The 21,104-nt window shown below is 35.7% G+C and overlaps 1 protein-coding gene across 1 annotated transcript; it reads right to left on the reverse strand.

The window, feature by feature from the left end:
• Positions 1-1,025: 1,025 nt before the first annotated feature.
• Positions 1,026-19,825, reverse strand: LOC120114949 (serine/threonine-protein phosphatase 4 regulatory subunit 3B-like). Its single transcript, XM_039135716.1, has 24 exons — positions 19,528-19,825; positions 11,418-11,498; positions 11,153-11,252; positions 10,984-11,068; positions 10,785-10,834; positions 10,336-10,415; positions 9,888-9,947; positions 9,355-9,454; positions 9,170-9,247; positions 8,848-8,912; positions 8,674-8,742; positions 8,516-8,593; positions 8,340-8,438; positions 6,074-6,141; positions 5,846-5,923; positions 5,642-5,735; positions 5,395-5,493; positions 3,347-3,561; positions 3,144-3,258; positions 2,324-2,455; positions 2,137-2,244; positions 1,951-2,060; positions 1,772-1,867; positions 1,026-1,678 (listed from the first exon to the last, which is right to left on the reverse strand). Exons 1-24 carry the CDS (start codon positions 19,570-19,572, stop codon positions 1,150-1,152), a joined length of 2,634 nt encoding a protein of 877 aa, XP_038991647.1. The 5' UTR covers positions 19,573-19,825; the 3' UTR covers positions 1,026-1,149.
• Between the last annotated feature and the right edge of the window lie 1,279 nt (positions 19,826-21,104).

The raw sequence follows: 21,104 nt of genomic DNA on the forward strand, positions 1-21,104 counted from the left end.
GCTCCCGCTGCTGCTCCGACAGCACTGGCGGCGCCGCCTTCACAGTTTCAGTATCACTACCACGTGGCGTTTCTGGTTCCTTGCCCTACTAGTTCATGAGAACAACTATTATGGTCTTATAGCAATAACCATGCCAAGTATGTAAATGAATATAATGAAACAGAAAACATACATATGTGTGTTGCTTCTGTATCACCTTAGGTAAACCTTATGGGATGGATTTTAAGCTAATGTTTTAAGTTATAGATGTACTTTATCAATTAAAGCAAATTTATTTACATGTACTACTTTTAATAAAAAAAAACTACATATGTACTCTAGTTTAGCTGATAAAATACGAACACAAAGTCATTAATAAACTTGAGTGCATACCGAAACAGAAATAGAAACAATTTTAAAGAATTAAAATGTTTAATTTCCTTATATTTAAATTAAAATTATAAGCTGTAACTTCCATTGAAGTCACTTTTTAGAGATTTTTTTAGGGCATAATGATAAAAAATTATTATCAACGTTTAATTGAATAATTATTTTGACTTGCATTGTTTTTTTAGCACTTTATTCCACCCCCAACCCCTCCAAAGTTCAAAAATTAGGGCAATACCAAATTCTAGTATACAATTGGGTCTATAAATGAGGTTTTCAGCCCAAAAATAAATAAAATTTGGCCAATACTAATCTTATGTATCATCCCTCTAATATCAGCAGCCACAAAAGCTCAACAACGGGAACACTAGCACTTGTGCATGCCAAATTTTACTGCCCATTCTCTCGGTTCACAAAGCTGGAAAAAAGAGTAGAATAATTGATTTTTAAAAAAGGAAAAAGGTGAAAAGTAAGACCAAAAAGCAGGTAATGTTCTACAGAAGCAACAGTTTGGTGGTGAGGCTAAAAGCAGGAAGTCCAAAGCTCAGCTCAAAGCATCAGAAAAGGCCTGGTGGTAGTCCTGACATTTGCATAATGGCGTATAATTTTAGCCGACCTCTTGACAAACAATCTGAATTTCCTTCTTGACTTCCTGGTGTTTCCCTGAATTCACTTCTTTGGTATCCATACCCATAACCTTTAGTCACCAAGCACATTCTTGAGTCGAATACAACAAACAAGAAAACGAGTTAAACTGTGCATAATGATTCTCCAAAATTACCCTTAAGAACCATTAACAGCCATTTCAGGTGAGGATTTTGGAGGTATCAAGGGACAGTCCTCGCCGCTTAATTGTTGTCTACTGTCTGAGGGACTATGCAAGCAATCTGAACAGTTTCTCGGAGGTTCCTTCTCTCTGTGGTTGTCCTCTTCTGAAATAGTTCTATCAGAACTTCTTGGACTGATAGATTCTTTCTCTGTATGATTGTCCTCACCCAAGCCTTTTCTCTCATCAGCTGATCGACTAGATAAAGGCACGGCGTTTGCAGTTTTCTTACTTGGCAGGACTGCGTGGCTTAGGGTTGAAAACAAAGCGGCAAATACACTATCTCTTGTTTTGGAGCTTTTACCCAGACGCTGCTTCTTATAAGCTTTCTCGTTCTCATGCTCCCTAGAAATCAACTTTCGCTTCAACCGAAGAGACTCCAGGGCTCCATCATCCTCTGAGGTTTCACTATGCTTCTTGGGAGGTGGTCTGTAGTCCTCATCATCCTCATCATCATCATAGTCAACAAATCCCCCAGATCTCGGACTACAAAATCAGAACAAATATATAAATTATGAACCCCAAGCACACTGTACAGCATTCAGTCATCCATGATCTAGTAAGAGGTCACTAAAATACCTTAAAGATGGGTAGCTTGCAGCACCTCCATCTGATGAAACAGGCTGAGGCTGTACTTTTCGAGTGCGAGATTCAGATGTTGCATCCTCTTCGTCACTGCTTATACATCCAGATATAATCACTATAGTGGAAATGGCTCAGGGGGAAAAAAGTCAGTTCTTCAGTTGATGAAAGTATACCTGTCCTCATTGAAATATTCTTCCTCCTCTTTCTCCGGGGCACGCTCATCAATTCGTTTTCTTGAGTCCAACACATTAACATTCGCTTTTGTTCCACAATTTTCCAAGCACTGCAAACAGACGAGTAATATCAATGAAATTCTAGATATGGAAGTCAGCAGTAAAATAGGTAGGCAACTGGAATACCTGCTCATATTTGACTTTCAGAGAGTGAATGGATGCCAAATTCTCGAACTTAACAAACTGGTCCCAAAACGAATCAACTAAATATTTAACTAATAATTTCAGATTTTCCTGCATGGAACAAAGTTATTAGCAGAAATAATCATCAAGATATGTCTAACATCACCATATATAGCAGATAAATACGCACCTTGAGGATATATTCAAAAAGTTCCAAGACTGCCGAGTTCAGCACATTGTAACGATTTCCATTAGCAACGAAAGCATCTACAACTGGTTTGAGAAGGTTTTTCTTAACAAAATGATTGATCAGGTGTTCGTCCTGCAAGATGAAAGCTTAATTTAACCAGTGAAAACATGTTAACAGCTTTTCATCAGATTGCCAAAAATATATAGCACCCCTAAAATTGTTAGTTTGCAATAAATTGAAATAATTACTAAAAGCGGAAAATCAGTCCTAGAAATTATAACTTACAAATGCAAAAGATGAAAATAGTACCCCCAAAAAAACTCACAAGCACCATAAATCAAGTAGTTGGGAAAGTTCAGACAGGAAAGAGAGAATACATCCATCCTTTCCATTAATAATTCTGTTGACAATTAGCAAACCATATTCATATTATTCATAGTACCTCTATATGAGATGGTATGTGTCCTTTATAATTTGGAGTCTCAGGGCCCCAAGATTATGTCAACTTTGAGAAATGGGTCAAATGAGTACCCAACATAACATCAGGTAAAAATTTAAGAATCAAAGCCACATACGCATACCACATATCTCAAAAGATAGATATTCAAACTGAGAAACTAATTCCCACATCTCCGTAAGTAACCAAAAACACTCAAAAGAAAAGTCGGACACTAATTCACATGGTAAATAGTTTCACCTCCAATTTCATTCATTTCATTAATGCCATTTTTCATTCAACAGATAGCATCAAGGGCAAGTGTGAACAATTCAACTTTGATGGGATAGAATTTATTCTAAAGCTTAAACTGAACATGCTTACACGACGAGAGAGAACGGTTCGAACAAAGCGAACTGCAGCAACTACTAGGTACTTTTCCCTTCTCCGTGTAAGTAACAAAACTTTGTCTATAACGTTGTCAAGGAGAAAATTGCACCTGAACACTTAAGAGAAGGCCAATTAATACAATAGATTAATATGCCAAAATTTTCTAGATGATACACAAAAAGTATCCAAGAGATTACTTTATTCTATAAGGATGGTGCACAACACAAAAGCAAAGCAATTCACAAATGTTTAACAGAATTTCAGGCTTTGTGCTATTTTGACTTTCAACTCTTTTGGTACTGCTTGCCAAATTACTCGTTGACTGGCCAACCTCATCAGGACATGATAATATTAGGACATCAATTAGCTGGCCCAAATGCTTCTCATAAAAGATATCAATAATCGTATCTCTCTGCAACAAAAACAAATATGAAGTCAAGCACTTCAAAGAAATGGAACTAGTAAATAAAAAAAGGAACTAGCAATGAAATCAGCAGAAAGAAAATAAATTAAATCTTATCTGAAGTTTGACATTTTTCCAATAATAAACCGATACATATGATAAAACAAAATGCAACATCCAAAACTTTCACAGCTGACATAATATGAGTGAGGCATGAAAACCACTCTTCTGCCATGATATCTAAGTTATTTATACGGCAACCACCTCTCAGTAGTCTACACCAACCAGGGGATCAAACATAGCCTTGTAAAGTTTTTTTTTCTTTTGAAATGAAGCCTAATGAAATTTAGCCAACTTTTGTGAGAACTCATCTTCTAATTGACCCTATGCATAACAAATTCAACTTGTTTTCAGGATTCTCATCTTCCAACCATGCTTGAATCTAATTTTTACAGAATTTTGTGTTTCTCCAACACCCACAGTAGAGAAAAGCATATTCACGTGCAACAAATCAACTTAAGACTGGTATATTTTGAAAAAGGGATAAGCTAGATCCTAAAGTGTAAAACTAATATTTTGATATAACAAATAAGGGCAAAAATGTTTTTGGACCAAATTGAATTTGTTCAAACATTGCAAAAACAATTCAAAGTTTTTAAGTTTTTAAAAGGTTAAACATGCAATTTTGGGCCTGGTTTCGAAACCCCTTCAAGAGGTTTCGAAACCCCTGCGCAGAATGCAAAACTTGCCAAAGGTTTCGAAACCCCCTTGCCCAACGGTCAAAATTTTAAATGAAGGTTTCGAAACCCCTGCACAGAATTGCAGATTTGTCAGCTCCCAACGGCTAGAAATGGCTAGTAACTCATTCCAACATATAACATTTGAAGAAGTAGACTAACACATATCCAAGCATTGATCATCAAGAGAAAAGTTTTCATTCTTTATTCTTTGTTTTCTCTTGTAAATAGTGTGCTTTAGTAAGCTAAATTGTGTAAACACCTACCTTGTAAGGATTTTTCTTGTTTACATCTTTCCAACTTTGTAAAGGGGTTTTGGTTCTAGTTTAGCCAAGTGAAAAACTAGGGAATTGTAAAGGTTACCCTTGATCCTTGAAAAAGAACAAATTAGTAGATTTGTTGGAAAATCCTAAGTGAGGAGCTTAGGTAGTGGATGTAGACTTCTTTGAGGAAGTTGAATCACTGTATATCATTATGCAAATTTTCCTATATTTATACTCCTTACTCCCTAAATTTCAAAAAGCCAATTCACCCCCTCTTGGCATATTTCGGTTGATCGATCAAGCTTCATCGAGCCTAACATAAAGTGATTGACCTTGAGGAATTCATGTAACCTACCCAATTAGAAAGGCTGTCGACATTTTCTACTCCTCTGTTTGGGCTTCAAAGGGCAGATTAATTCTGGAAACTGACTGCAAGAATGCAGTGGAGTGGGTCCACTTACCCAGTCTCTCTCCGGTGTTTTTTAGTAATTTAATCAAGGAAATTAAGTCTTATGTAATGTTCAGGGGTTTGGTAGTGCAGTTTATTCCTAGGTGTTGTAATTGGGAAGCCGACAGGTTAGCTAAGGCAGGGATTGGCTAAGTATTTGCTGTTTTGTAAAGGCTTATAATGTATGTTTCTGTTATTAATAAATTGAGGTACTCTTTTCCTCCCGCTGGTTGACCTTTTCCTATTCGAAAAAGTCAACTACGAAGGAGGTTTTTAATGAGACCTCCAACTTCTATCAAAAAAAAAATGTAATTTAGGTTGAGTGTAAGTCTATACAATTTCCCTATACTAAAATATAACACTTGCATATGAAAATAAAGATAAAGGCAGGCACCTGGGCTCCCGACAATGCAAACGAATCCAGTAAACTACGAAGAATTTCTAGAAACTGGCAATGCATATCATCCCCAAAATCTGTTATCATCCCTTTAACCTGTGAGCATACAACTATATTAAGTTCTAATTCTATCTCCACATAAAACATGTGTAACACAGTTATGGAAATCTAAGTTCATCAAGCGGTAATGCTTCGATACAATAAGTGCATCATACCACCCAAAAATCTCAAATAAAATACGTACCAAAAGTCCTAAAAGTGGAATTCCTTCAGGAAGAACAACATAAGAGTGCAGAAGGTCTGGATCCTGATTCAAGAACAGTATGAGGATGTCTGTCCTGCATACATAATTGAGACCTATTATTAGGACTGTAATTAGAGGAGAGAAAAGTTTACACGCTAAGCTGGAAGGCAGAAACATATTAAAGTGATGCTAAACTTGCATTACCCCGTTAGTACAAGCTTTTTATCTTGAGTCTGCAATGCATCAGTGATAATTTCGAAGATACCTTCCTTTATAAGATCCCTAAATGACAGAAAAAAGGAACCCTTCAGTCATAAATTATAAACAAATAACTGTTTAAAATATAGTTCTGGAGAAGTGGTAGCTTACGGAATCAAGATAAAAACATGAAAAGAATGTTGTTACGAGATATCATCTTGTAGAAAAGCCTACCTAAATAGTTGAAGCTGCTGCACCATCTGCAGGCTCTTGCTTAAACTACAAAATTCATGCAAGAAATATACCCATAGAAAAAAAGGAAAAGCCAAAATGATCGGTGCCAAATCAATTGGAATAAATCATATAGTTAAACCATGAAAAGAGCCATAGATAATAGATAATATATATTCCAGTGTTATTAAGGCACATGCCTAGGCAATAGAGTGAAACAGGATATGTAGATTTCGCCTTTAATCTTTTCAGGCAAAGCGATTTTATTAGGCGCTCGCCCTAGCACACTTTATTGCACTTTGGCCTTGAAGGCTAGGTGACAAAAAGCTAGCCAAGGTGAAGCAGCAGTCAGTTTTTAACTTTAAGCCTTTTTGTTTATTTTTTTTAAACTTAAAAGCCCACTGAGCTCAAGCAATGATGCCAAGTTTTAAATCTCTCTCATGTTCTTTTATACCTTTAAAACTCGAATACCCGTTGAAACTGACTTTTAAAAGTTTTCTCCTTTTATAATTTTTTATTATTTAAAAAACTCAAATACCATGGTTTTCTGAAGCCAACCTTTAATTTAAAGTATTTTTTTAATATCATTTTCTCATTTTATTAATTATAAACATACTAGCTGCTAATTACGTTGAACTCTGTTAAATCATCAAAACCTAACCTCCCTCAAACATTCAAGTTGTAAGGTAAAGACTTGTATTTTTTTAATTATTATTCTATAGTTTTCTTTCTGTTAATTATTTTTCTCCTGGCTTCTATTTTTCTATTATAAATTTTTCATTAATTGTTAAACTTGAACAGTGTTTTGAATTTATAAAACGTATTTTATTAAAAATTATCTTAACTAGTTATTTTTTTACATACATTTTACACATTTATTTACTATTATATGTATGCACCATATCCTACTCGGGCGAGCGCTTTTTCTTTTGCACCTCAGGCTCAGGCTTTATAGAGGACTTCGCATCTTGGGTGTGCCTAGCTCCCTCAACAACATTGAGATATTCAAATAAAAAACATACAAATATTTGACCTCACCTAAAGCAACACCTTTCAGGACCTAAAAAAAATCTAGGATTTAAATGTATAGAAGAAAACAGAAAAATCGATCACCTTAGACAAAGTACACCCAGACCTAAGCTTTAATTCATTTAACCTCAGTTAAACCTAAATATTTTATGAATGAATTAAAATATATGGCGAAAATTAAAATACTAAAAGAAACTCCAAAACTGTTTACTTCTTAAGTAAACCCCTATACTTTTATTGTACCCAAATAAACCCATGTTCTTCGATTTCAATTTGTGTCCATATAAACCTTTATATCAACTGAAAGATAAATTTATGTTAAGGGATTTCATACAAATTAAAAGTTAAGGGCCTATTAAGTACTAATAAAGGTAAAGTGCATACTTCAATGCAAATTAAAGGTTAATAACATATTTTGGTCAAATTAGGTCAATGTCATATTGGGTACAATAGAAATAAGGACTTGACAGAGTGATAAAGCTTAAAGGACTTTTTTTGTTATTTCAGCCTAAAATTTAGGTTAACGTTGTATTTGGGTAGAAGTATAAGGATGTTATGGCCTCTTGAACTGGATCTAGTTATGGGTCTATTTAACAAGGGAATGGGCCGATGGGGTATGAAGATGAGGGAAGTAAGGGTTTTTTTTCTTATTTCAACCTATGATGCGATTGTTCAAGCTCTAAGGACGGAACCTGATGACCTCTTGAGAATAAGATGAAGTCTGAAGTATAAACTGTTAACAAATTTTCTGATGTCGTAAATTCAGAAGAGCAACTGACGCCAACAGCGCAAGAATAGGCTCCTAATAAACAAAAAATATAACTGCAGGAATTAAATTGGGGGAACCACCTCATACAAAGCAGGAAACACAAATGCATAGAAAATAACTGAAGTAAAGGAACTAAAAACTAGTTAACTAATTATTTTTCTGTCCACTCTGTCTCATAAGTGTAGCACTCGTACACCTGATAAGGCTTGCTAATAGACTTACCTAGACAAAGTGATGAAGTTGAAGGATTTTTTTGCTATTTCAGCCAAGAATCTAACATCTAAATGGATTAAAGAAGTACAACATCAATCATCTCACTCAAATTCAAAAAAGAGAAGGGCTAAAACTGAAAGTCAACAAAGTTATATCTCTAAGAATCTGCTGCTCATAACAATTAGCTTCAAAGTAAATGAAGCAACACTCATAACCAAATGAAAAATAATTAAGCAATTAAAATTCAATGTCAGAAGTTACCAGATTTTTCTTTGATTCACCAGATGTGGTGGGTGATCTCAACCTAGCAAACCATTCCTGAATAAAGGTGCTGTCATCCTTCAATAAAGAAATAACCTACAAAACATTATCGTGGTTAGTTAAGTGGAAAGAAACAAACAGCCTAATATATTAACAAGCAATAAATATCTTACTATAGCGTTGTTAGAATGAATTATAGAATTGAGACTGGCAACTGTAGCCTCATCCAATACCCTTGCCAAAACAACATCCTGAAAGATGTAATCAGAAGCAAGAATTACACAACAAAAGCCATGAGAAGGACTCATGAGTGAACATTTAAGATCCTTACCTTCAAATAACCAACTCGGTATGTCTGGTGTATTTTTGATCGGACCATTGAATTTTTAATTGAAACAGCCTGTAAAACAATACGAATAAACTCTTTTTACATTTTCTCACCGGATTTAAACTTCCTATATACACCTCCACGGTATGCAGTATGACCCATTGAAGAATAAATTACCTCTTTAAAAATAACATGATCCGTCAGAAAATTACGATGGTGCACCCGAGGAACATCAGGATCGTCTGCGAACCAAAGAAGAAACCATCTAACTAAAAGAAGCTAAACTATCAAATGATAGGAAAATTCGAGGAAACAAACATTGAACATAGAACTTTCAAAATGACAATTTAAAAAGTTATTTGCATAAAAAATAATTGTATATGATTTTATAATTGAAAGGCACATCTAAACAGTAATATATGTAAAGTTGCAAATTGAATATCCAATTCAGTCCAGCAATGGTCACTTATGGTAAATCTGTAAACAAAGATATACTTACATTCAAGGGAACCAATAATATCCATGAGCAATTCATCCCCAAACATTTTCTCAAAAATTTGAGAACTATTCAGCAAAACTGTAAGAGAACCAATAACATAAATCGATTAGGAAATCAGCTGTAAAATACAAGCAAGTGTTAATAAAATAAAAAAAATAAGAGCTATCAAGTGAAAGTGTACTAACTTATCCCCTTGACTATTTTAAATATCATGTGAAGATCATCCATATTTTCCAAGTCTTTGCAGATTCTAAATAGCTCCATCAGCTTCTGAAAGAAATCTTGCTGCATTGAAACCAAACTCAGTTTAGCATGTCTGAATATTTAGAATTGACACAGGTAGAAAGCCAAGACAAAGTCGTTGAACTATAAAGTTGAAACAGAAACAAAGAAAACCAGGAAATCAAACAATAAAAACATAGGAAAAATAAGAAAATAACCCAGAAATGAAGTTCATAGTTACATGTAGCAAAAAGATGTTTAATCTCTCTCCCATATGACATGGAAGATCACTGAGATTACACAATCTCAGAAGGTCGAGAAGCCAGAGGAAACCAATTTATTAACTTCAGAACACAGCCACAACTAATAACTTAATATGACAGAATACCAATGCTATCAATGGTTAAGTAGCATTAATCACAGAATACTAAACTGCAAAAAGGTCTAGATGCAGAAGAAAATAATAAGCTCGAACAAAGTTTTCAAAGAAGCATACATCATTTAATATTAGTTCTGTCAACCGCATCTGATCAGCAATGCCACTCTCAGTCACAGTCTGCAGGGAAAAATCGAGCAACTTAATGAAAAAAAAAAGTATAAACAGGTATTCCTGAATATAATAACCTGAATAATCTTTCCAAAAATATAAGCAGAGCATACAGAAAATATAGGGACTACAAAACATCATGTAAAAGAAAAAGAAATTAGAACACTTACTCTCTGTTACAATTTACAAGTGATTATAACCTAAGCTCAAATAGAGAAAACCAAGACAAGCATAAATAAAAACGAATAAATAAATAAACCCCCTTAAATCATATAAAATAAGGAAGAAAAACATGAACACGGAAAATATTTTTAGGAAAGAACCCCAAAAATCATGCCATGCAACAAAAATAAAGATAAACAGAATGCAATCAAGGGACAGAATCATTCATTAGAACCTTGAGGATTATGGGGAGAGTTGAAAGCTCCACAGCTGGCAATTCCCACAACTCACTATTCATGGAGTGAAATGTTTCACCTGCGGTAATAACATATGAAACAGTTGTTGTTCATGATGGTATTCCAAATTGCACAATGATAGCTTCGACATTATGCCTAATACAAAAACAGTGCACATTCTCAGAAAACGATTGTTCTGTGCATCTGCATCAAGGCCGAAGATCATGACCTATCAACAAAAGAACCCATTTAATTAAGGTTTTCCTGCTGCTAAGGCAGAAGAAAAATATATCATTTGATTAAAAAAATTACAAAATTTCCAGTTTCCGGAACATAAAGTCTTTGTTTCGACAAGAGTTACTGAGAGAGTTAACCATTTACATGGATCCAATGTTTGATCAACTTGAGTGGATAGTTAGGAGCTACAAGGATTTCAAGAAAAGCTTACCATTGAGAGAACTGAAATGCATACTTCTTTGCACATTACAAATTTGGTCCCTGCAATAGAGAAAGAGCACAAATAAAGGGAGAAGGGAAATAAAAGTTGACATCATAAACTTCCAGGATGATGAACTTTAAGAAAAAGGATATAAAGATTGAGATCAAAAGCATTGAAAGAGGATAAAGCAATTTATAAACATTATTACCATATGTAAGAGCATCCCGTGTTCTCTTGAAAACTAAGTGCTAATTCAGTAGAATACTCGGAGCCTCTCCATGATATGATTGTATCTGATGATAAATGAACATATCATTCAATCAAACTGGTACTTTCACAAGCAACATACTTGGATATTAGTTAAATCAGAAGAATACCTTCTTGTTTTCTGTAAATGTCATCAGGGCGGATACGATGTGAAAGCAACGTTTCATTATCTTCTTCATCAAAAACAAACAAAGCCAGCTCTTCTGATCTCTGATTATAATAATTTTTTTTGATGAGATCTCTGATTATAATAATTACATTCATTTAAAACGAAAAAGACATTTTAATCTAAATAAATTATTTTCAAGACCTAAATCCAGTATATCCAGATTCAAAAACACAAAAACCAAAATTAAATAGAAGATTTGAACAGACCTCCAAGTAATCAACAGTGACATGCCCAGTTCCTTGATCATCCCATTTACCATCCTCACTCAAACGATAGAACTTTACTCGCTGAAATTACAAGAAAATATTTTGACCCAAAAGAATAGGAGTTAAATAGACTTCGAAGACATGCGAAATTCAAAGAAACAATCATCAGAGACTGAAAAAGGAAATTTTATTTTATGAACCCTTCCCACCACCTCGTCTATGATTCTCAGCCTCACCAACTAAACCACCCACTTCACCTTTTTTTTCTCCATTTCATCCTTTTTGAGGGTGAGCCTTCATTTTTTTTTCAAGTAAACTATTTTTATGGGTGGTTACTTGGAAGCTATGATTTGAGAGGATTGATGACATGTAAAAATGATGAGATTGGAGGTTCTAATTGGTGCAAAAGGTTCATGGAATATTTTTCTTGAAAAAGTCTGGTGTATCAAAGGATCATATCATTCAAACACTGCATAGTTCCAGTGTTACACAACATGAAATTAAACATTTAGATGCTACCTGAGCCATTCCCTCTTAACAAGATACAATTTAACTAAGAAATGAAGAGAATGTTTAAATATAATTTCCAAACTCATGCGAAATTCACAGAATATACAAAATGTGAAGAGTATAAATCTAGTTCACTAAACAATGATATCATTTCATAGTCCCAACTACACAAGCTAGAATACTATTTTAGCTATCCCACAGATGACATGAAATTAAACCTTTAGATGCTACCTGAGCCATTCCCTCTTAACAAGATACAGTTTGACTAAGAAAAGAAGAGAACGTTTAAATATAATTCCCAAACTCGTGCGAAATTCACAGAATATACAACACATGAAGAGTATAAATTTAGTTCACTAAACAATGTTATGATTTCATAGTCCCAACTACACAAGTTGGACCTGGAATACTATTTAAGGTATCCCACAGCTGACAAGAAAACTTCTGATCTCAGAACCACCTCCACACCCAAAAAAAAAGATTCAATAATTGCGAGCTGTTAAGTTAACATACTTTTATAGAATTCAAAAATGAGTGAGATAGGTAGAGAGAGAAGTGCAGAAAACTCGAAAAAGTCCATTGCTTCCGCTGAGGAATGGACAGTGTTCATTGATAATCTTAGTAAGAGGGTTTCAAGACGTGTGCTTAGAGAGTTTTTTAGCCCTTATGGTCAGATTTTGAGAATATTCATTCCGCGGTTTTTAGAGAAATCAAAGTACAAGTCCTCGACGTTCGCTTTTGTCCAATTTGTTGATGAGGAAAGTAGGGAAAAAGCTATCTAGTCTGTGAATGGGAGATGGTTCGATGGGAGGAGATTATCAGTAGGGGTTGCTAAGTATCAGAAGGGGACTAAGAAGGAGGTTGATGATGGGAAGAGTATGCTGAGGATCAAGTCAAGAGAGCAGGATCTGGCTTTCAATGGGTTAAAGGCAAAGTCGTTGCAAAGCTTCAGGGATGGCAGAACGTATAAGGAAGTAGCGAGGTCTGATGTAAACAAGAGAAGAGAACAAGGGTCAGAGATGTTTGTGGAGGGTAGCAAACGTAATGCTACTGGTGTGAGGAACGTGTGGGAGATGCATATTGCGACAGACAATTTCAAGTGGGTGAAATTATCATTAACATGAATAATGAAATCATCTTATGATTATGAGTCGGTAAAGGAAGCTTTGGAGATAGAGGGATTGGGAATCCAGGTGTCGAGATGGGGTTATGCTTGGAAGGCTTGTATCATCACTTTCGATTCTGTTGATGAATTTTCTTATGCTTGGGAGAACAAGAAGGAAGAGTTGTCCTTGTGTTTCGATTGGTTAGCTCCAGCAGTAAATGAGAATGGAGTTCCTTTGGCTTTGTGCCAAATAGAACTGTGTGGTTTGCCTTTACTGTGTTGGAATGAGGCTTTCTTGGAGAAGCTTACTGGGGATTGGGGAAGGTTCATTTGTTTTAAGGAAGAATCAAAGATGAGATACGACCTTTTGTCTGCGAAGGTTTTGTTAAGGGTGGAGAGTCCCTTCGATGTTCCAGAAATGGTTACTATAGGTTCTTATGGTAGATCTTTCAAAGTTAAGATTCTCATGGGGTCTGTGTTGATCCAGCCGAAGGAACTGGGGAGGAAGATGGAAGAGAAATTTTCAAACAAGGTGAACAGGGATTCTGTCCTATCCGAGTCAGAGGAGGATTGTGTTCCAGAAAGAGCAGTTGAAGGAGAAGATTTTGCAGAGATTTCTTCGCATAAAGTTATTTCTTGGCTGAATAATGGCCATAATAGTGGTATGAATGGAGTTACTGAGGGTCAGGCTATTTCAAGAAAGTCAAATGCAGAAAAGTCCAATGGCGGGCTGTCAGTTTTTGTTGAAGATAGGTCTTTCCAAGTGGGAGGTCACGTGGGGCTAGGTCTGAGAGAAAGTATTTCTCCCGTTGAAAAAACCCAATCTGATGTTAATGAGGCTTCCTTAAACTCTACAATGAAAATATGTCCTTCTGGGCCTGCATATAATGTAAAAAGGATTGGAGATAAACTCATTTTTCAGCCCAATAACAGTTCAATCAATCCTTTGGTCCCTGTAGAAGTTGATAATCCTAGGCAAGTGATTATAATTTCAGGGGGAGAAGGAATTGGTACAAGTTGAGCAGGGCGTCGAATTGATTGTAGAGCAGGCTATCGAACAACGGAGTATACTTGAGGATATTGTGCTAAATTCTCATAGAAAGATGGACTTTCATAGGAATAGGGTATCTGGTGACCATGAGGTGGATGGCAGATTCTTAGATAAGGAGAGCAGTTTGGATTCTACAAAAAATTTTGGTCAGGACTTTTCTCGGTCAAAAAATTTAATGAACAGGAGAAGGTTCAGAATTGCTCCCTATCATTCGGGTAGCGTATGTTCGGAGGGTGAAGTGGAAGTAAGATTTCATGATAGAATATATAGGAGGGTGACTAGTAGCATGGACAGGGAGTCAGTGGAACACGCTAGGGAGGTGTCTTAGCCATCTCAAGACTTTGTTCAAGCCAGGCAGGAAGCGGAATATACTAGGGAAGTTTGTGACATGCTGGGAATTTCTTTTAAAGGGGGGAATCAAATTGTAGAGGAAGAGATTTTCAAGATGGAGATGTTGGGGACTGGAAAGGCCTCCTGATTGTACCTTGTGGATTGAATATGGTGTTGAATGTTATTAAACCAAATGTCAAAACTGAAAATGATTACATGGAATATTAGGGGGCTTGGGAAGTCTGAAAAAATCAGGGCAGTGTCGAGGTTGGTTCTTAGAGAAAAGCCTGTTATTTTATTACTTTAGGAATCAAAACTGAATGTCTGTCGAAGTGGATTAACAAGAAAGCTTGGGAGTAATCTACTCAGAGATAGTTGTTTTTTTTCCAGCTGATGGTTCAGCAAGAGGTCTAATATGTTTATGGAATGATAATTACTTTGAGGTTAGTGCACAGATTAACAGTAGTAGATTTATGGCATTATCAGGGAAGTTCAAGATGAGCAATTTTGAATGTGTCATTATCAATGTGTATGGTCCATCAGTAGAGGCTGATAAAGAGGAATTTTTTAGGGATTTTTTGTGTGCTGTTCAAAGCATCAACTTGCCGGTCTGCTTGGGGGGACTTTAATGCTTATCTAGACCCTGAGGAGAAATGTGGGTTTACTCAGAATTGGCACGCTATGGATATGCTTAGGTCTTTTATTCAGTCATCAAATCTGATGGATCTACCGTTAGTAGGGGGCGATTTACATGGTGCAATAATAGAGAGTCACCTACTTGGGTAAGGCTGGATAGATTTTTGATTAGTGGCTCATTTTTAAATCAGTTCCCAAATGTGATCCAAAAAATGCTTCCTAAATCCCTTTCGGATCACAATCCAGTTTTGTTGGTAGAAGAATGCAATAATTGGGGTCCTAAGCCGTTTCGGTTCTATAATTACATGCTTGAGGAAGATGGGTTTGCTGGGGTGGTGGAATCTTCATTATCAAATCTAAGGAAGGGTATTGGTGGTAGGGATTTGTTTTCACTGCTTAGAGGAACTAAGCAGGCTATTAGGAATTGGCCAAGGAATAATCACAGGGGATTTTCTCTGATGATATTTCTGAATTAGAAGCCAAAATTAATGGTCTGGAATTGAAGCTACAGGAAGAGGGGACTTCTTTTCAAGAATGGGACTTGCTGGTTGTTTCGAGGAAGGAGCTGTGGAATTTGCATAGGAAGGAGGAGAACATTTGGTTACAGAGGTCAAGAGTGAAATGGAGTATTGAGGGGGATAGAAACACAAAGTTTTTTCACATGTGTGCTTTAAATAGGAATAGGTTTAACACTATTTCTTCATTGAAGGTAGTTGAGGATGTTGTTTCAGACCCGGATCAGTTGAGAGGCTTTGTTTTTTATTATTTCAAGGACAATTTTAACTCGGTAACAACCCTAGAGGTGGACAAAATTGATTTGAATTTTGCTAAATTGACAGATGATCAAAAGAAGCTTCTTGAAGTTAGATTCTCAGAACAGGAAGTGTGGGAGGCAGTTTTCCACTCGGATAGTGCCAAAGCACCCGGGCCAGACGGTTTCACCATGGGTTTCTTTAAGAAATTTTGGCCATCTCTGAAGCCATCTATTATGAAATTTGTCGAAGACTTTTATAATGGAAGGAACTGGGAGCATGGGGTCAATCATTCATTCCTAACGTTGGTTCCAAATATCAGAAATCCTGAAGGTATAGAAGATTACAGACCGATAAGCTTAGTTGGCAGTCTGTATAAAATAATTTCCAAAGTCCTAGCTAGAAGGCTTGCAGCTGTTATTAATGTTATGGTTAGTCCGTCTCAGTTCGCCTTCATTCCCGGAAGGCAGCTACTGGACTGTTCCTTTTTGGCTAATGAAGTTATTGATGATTGGAGGAAAAAAGAGAGGAAAGGTGTTGTTTTCAAGGTGGACTTTCGAAGGGCTTATGATTCGGTGGAATGGTCGATCTTGTTGAGACTTCTGAGAATTATAGGTTTTGGAGATAGGTGGATTTCTTGGATTGATTTGTGCATCTCCTCTGCTTCAATTTCTGTTCTTGTCAATGGTTCTCCGACTAATGAATTCAAGATGGGGAAAGGGTTGAGACAAGGCTGCAGTTTGTCTCCAATGTTGTTCAATATTGTTGGGGAATTACTGAATCTAATGTTGATTAAGGCTGCTGATTGTGCTCTGTTTGAAGGGTTTAGTGTTGGTAGGGCGGAAAATAAGTTTCATTTGACGCATCTACAATTCGTAGATGACTTAATACTTTTCTGCAGGGATTCTTCTGCACAAATTATGAATATTAGGAGAGTATTGAGGGTCTTTGGTTTAATGTCAGGCCTCCAACTTAATTTATCTAAGTGCAAGTTATTTGGAGTTAATATGGATGAGGATGTTATAAAGGAATAGGCTACGATCGCAGGTTGTGGTGTGGGGGCTCTTCCTATGACATACCTTGGTTTACCGATAGGTACTTACAAAAATTTGGATCTGTTGTGGGAACCAGTTCTACAGAAGTTCAATAGCAAATTAGAGGGCTGGAAAGCAAAATCATTATCGATGGCAGGGAGATTAGTGTTAGTGAAGTCTGTTTTGTCGTCCTTACCAATTTTCTTCCTCTCTATTTTCAAAATCCCTCTAAAGATTAACCAAAAGCTGAATTCTCTGATGGCTAAATTCCTTTGGGGTGACGATCCCTTGAAGAAGCGGATTCATTGGGTGAATTGGAAAATTGTGTGTCAACCGTACAAGCAGGGTGGTTTGGGTGTCCTGGATTTGTCGATGGCGAATAGAGTGCTTCTGGGGAAGTGGGTTTGGAAGTTTGCAAATGATAAACATTATCAGTGGAAGAAGATGATTTGTTGCAAGCACAATATTAGTAATTTGTCTCTTTCAATTAACAAGGCTGCTAACCCGTAAGATTCATGGATATGGAGAGGAATTGGGAATAATTATGAGAAAAAGGACGATATTGGGAATTGTTTGAGGTCCAATTCCAAGATCCAAGTGGGGAATGGTAGATCAATCGAATTCTGGAATGACATTTGGGCTAATAATTTCACCTTAAAAGAACAATTTCCTAGGATTTATGTTTTATCGATTAACAAAACGGGGAAAGTTGTGGACTTTGGCTGCTATGATAATAATTGTTGGAGTTGGAATATTTGTCTGAGGAGGAATTTATGCGATTGGGAATTGGATCAATGGATATCTCTAATGACTTTGATTGATAATATTGTTTTGACTGATAATGTTGATGATTTTCTAACTTGGTCAGGGAGTGGAGATGGTTTGTTCTCAGTTAAGGCTTGTAGATCAGCTCTTATTCGTAGCTCTGGAGGAAATTTTCAGTGGAAGAAATGGGTTTGGTCTGGATTGGCTCCCCCAAAAGTTGAAACATTTTTATGGCAAATATCTCACCAAAAATTTGTTGTTAGAGTGGAATTGAAGAAAAGAGGTGTTCCTTTGGAAGAGTTATTATGTCCTTTATGCCAAAAGGAGGAAGAAACAATTCACCATTTATTTATGTTGTGTCCTGTTGCTTGGGAGTTGTGGAATTGTTCATCAATTTATGGGAGGTTAATATTGTTCTGCCCAAAGATCCCCCGTCTCTACTTAGTTCATGGTCTGTTTTGAAGGCTTCTTCTTCTATTTGGAATTTCATCTCGGGTGTTGTTATGTGGTCGATTTGGAAGGCTAGGAACTTAGTGGTGTTTGAAAAATGGAATTTTGAGAGCTCTACATTGTTCTTCATTTGCAGATTCAGGTTGGCCAAATGGTTCCTAGCTAAATTTCCTAAAGCTAACATCCAGGTAGATTTATTAATAGGAGATCCAAGGCTTGCAGATGGTTTAGCAGTCAATTTTCACAAGAAGAAGAAGGATATGTGCTGGTATCCATCTCCACCTGATTTTTATAAATTCAATGTGGATGGGGCTGTTAGAAGTGATGGTTTGCAGGGTGGAATTGGAGGTCTGTTGAGAGATTTGAATGGCTCTACCATGATCTATTTCTCTAAGCATGTCGGACCTGATCCTCCTCTGTTTGCTGAGTTGAAAGCCATTAAAGAAGGAATTGATCTATTTCTACATTCGGATTGGGCGTTGAAGGGAAGACTTATTCTCGAAAGTGATTGTAAAACTGCAGTGGATTGGATTTTCAGGCCTTCTGAGGCTCCTTCGGTCTTCAGTTCTTTGGTTCGGGAAATTGGGGATGTAATTTCTGGTAGGGATATTATGGTTAGGCTGATTCCTAGAGCTTGTAATTGGGAGGCAGACAAGTTAGCTAAGGAGGGGATAGGTTGAATGTCCTTAGTGTTAGTGGTTATGTTTGGTATTTTATTTCGGGTGATGTTGTAAATTATATGTAATTCTGGTTTATTAATATATTGAGGTCCTCTTTTCCTCCTTCCGCTAGTTGACTCTTCTCAAGAGGCAACTATGAGGGAGGTCTTTAATGAGACCCCCTATTCCTATCAAAAAAATAATTACGACCTGTTGCACTCCAAGATAACAGGAAGTTAAAATATGACAGTAAAACCATTCTATCCACACAGGATTTTCCCCAGAAAAAATATCTACAATTAACTAGCATAGCAAACAAACTAAAATCCCAGTTAGCTAGCAACCTAACCAAAAAAAGCATGATAACAGGTAGAATGACTAACAATTTTTTCATGCAATCAGTACAGTCTAGTTACTCTAGTACATATCTTTTGACATGAACTATAGTAGAATCGTCCAGCAAAATGAATCATAACTTATTCCAAATTTCTCATTTGTAAAATTTATTGATGATTAAAACACAGCTCTGACCACATTTCATGAGCTAATTCACTTCAGCAAACACTTCAAACCAAAAACTAAGGACTAATACTATGAAACAGGGGAAAAGAGTCGCAATTTTACCTATAAGGCAGAATTAATTTAGAACTAATCCAAAGATAAGAACTTCACTTACTCCGTAAATTCCAATTATTCCCCAATGATAAAAACAAAACACCAAAAGCCAAAACTAAATACCTAACTCACCAAGGAGTGAAGCAGCACGAAATAAGGAAAAATTATAGGGACCAAAAGAGGTGAGCGAGATATGAACTGACCTGCAGCGAATTGGAGTTGCCTTGAGATTTCTCTTGAGCGCCCATCGCAGCTTCTCGCTCTCTTATTTCAAAATTTCTCGAATCCCAAAATAGCCACGCGGAATCGTAAAGATTGAGGACTCGGAAGTTGAAATTGAAAGATTTAGGGGATACTCTGGAATTAGGGCTTTGGGGAAACGAGACGAGAGATGAAAGCGCGGGCCGTTGAGATAGTACGCGGGAGCTAAATAAGATTTCCTTTGTGAAGGGGGGATCAATAGAACGCCATTAACGAAAGCTGAATAAACTTTCTTTTGTTTTTCCGCTCTGCTGTTTGGTTCGTTAACGTGGGAATTAGAATCAGTAAACATGTTTGATTGGTAAAATATTTAATTGAAATTTAATTTTATATTTTTTTGATTCGTGTAGACATATTATATGGATTTGATTTTAGTAATGTAAAATTATAGAATTATCTTTTTTTTTGTTTAATTTTAGTTTGTCTAATAACTTACACGTAGAAATATATTATAAATATTTAAAAATATTAAAATTTTATTTTATTGATTGATTATTTATTTTAATAAATTATAAAAATCATACTAATAAATATCATAAATTAAAATCATCAAATTAGGGATGGCATTAGGTTGGGTTTTTGGTTCACCCGACCCGACCCGAGAATAAGGGAACCTCCACCCGAGACCCGACCCGATCAAAATAAAGTTTCACCCGATCCGACTCGAAATAATAAAAAACTATTTTTATTCAATAAAAACAGTGACTTAATTGAACAAAAATTATATATATAGGGGTATTATTATAATTATTCCTAAATATACAAAAAATTATATATTTTTTTCGGGTCGGGTATTTTTCACCCTAAACCCGAACCCAACCCGAATGTCACATTTAAAAAAACCCGATCCGACCCGAATATCACTCTTAAAAAAACTGACCAGAACCTAATTTTTAAAAAAAAAATCCGACTGATCCCAATTTTTTTTAAAAACCGGACCCGATCCCAATTTTTTTTAAAAAAAATCCGACTCAAATACCAAAAAATTAATTAAGATATTATGGTCAAATTTCATATTCCTTCCTCCAAAGAATTTCAATTTCATCATGTTATGGATGAAATTTACTTTTTCTCCCTTAATAAAATTGAATTCTAATTTTCTCTTTAAAAACTTGAACCAAACATAAAAAAATTATAGAATTAGATTTCAATTCCCCTGATAACTAATCAAACCACACCTTACTCTCTTCTTTTTTTAATCTCTCTTTTTCAGCGCTAAGAAGAAGCCTCTTGTCCTTCCCCTGACCTTCTATGAGTGAAGGAAAAGAAAAAGGAAATTAAAAAAAAAAGTAAATTATATTCTAAGTCATTAAATTATGCTCAAATCATTATTTTAAAGTTGAAATTTCATATGTAATAAAATTATTATTAATTTTTAATAATTATAAAAAAAATTAATTGAAATTATAAAATTATAGGAATAACCAAGCTACCTCGATAGTAAATGAATTGTTATTATTCTTTTAAGTCTCGAGTTCAAGCACGAAGAACGACAAGAGTGTGAGCATTCGATGTCAAA

This window comes from Hibiscus syriacus, unplaced genomic scaffold, assembly GCF_006381635.1.
Source record: "Hibiscus syriacus cultivar Baekdansim isolate YM2019G1 unplaced genomic scaffold, ASM638163v2 tig00110257_pilon, whole genome shotgun sequence".
Classification (NCBI taxonomy): Eukaryota; Viridiplantae; Streptophyta; class Magnoliopsida; order Malvales; family Malvaceae; genus Hibiscus; species Hibiscus syriacus.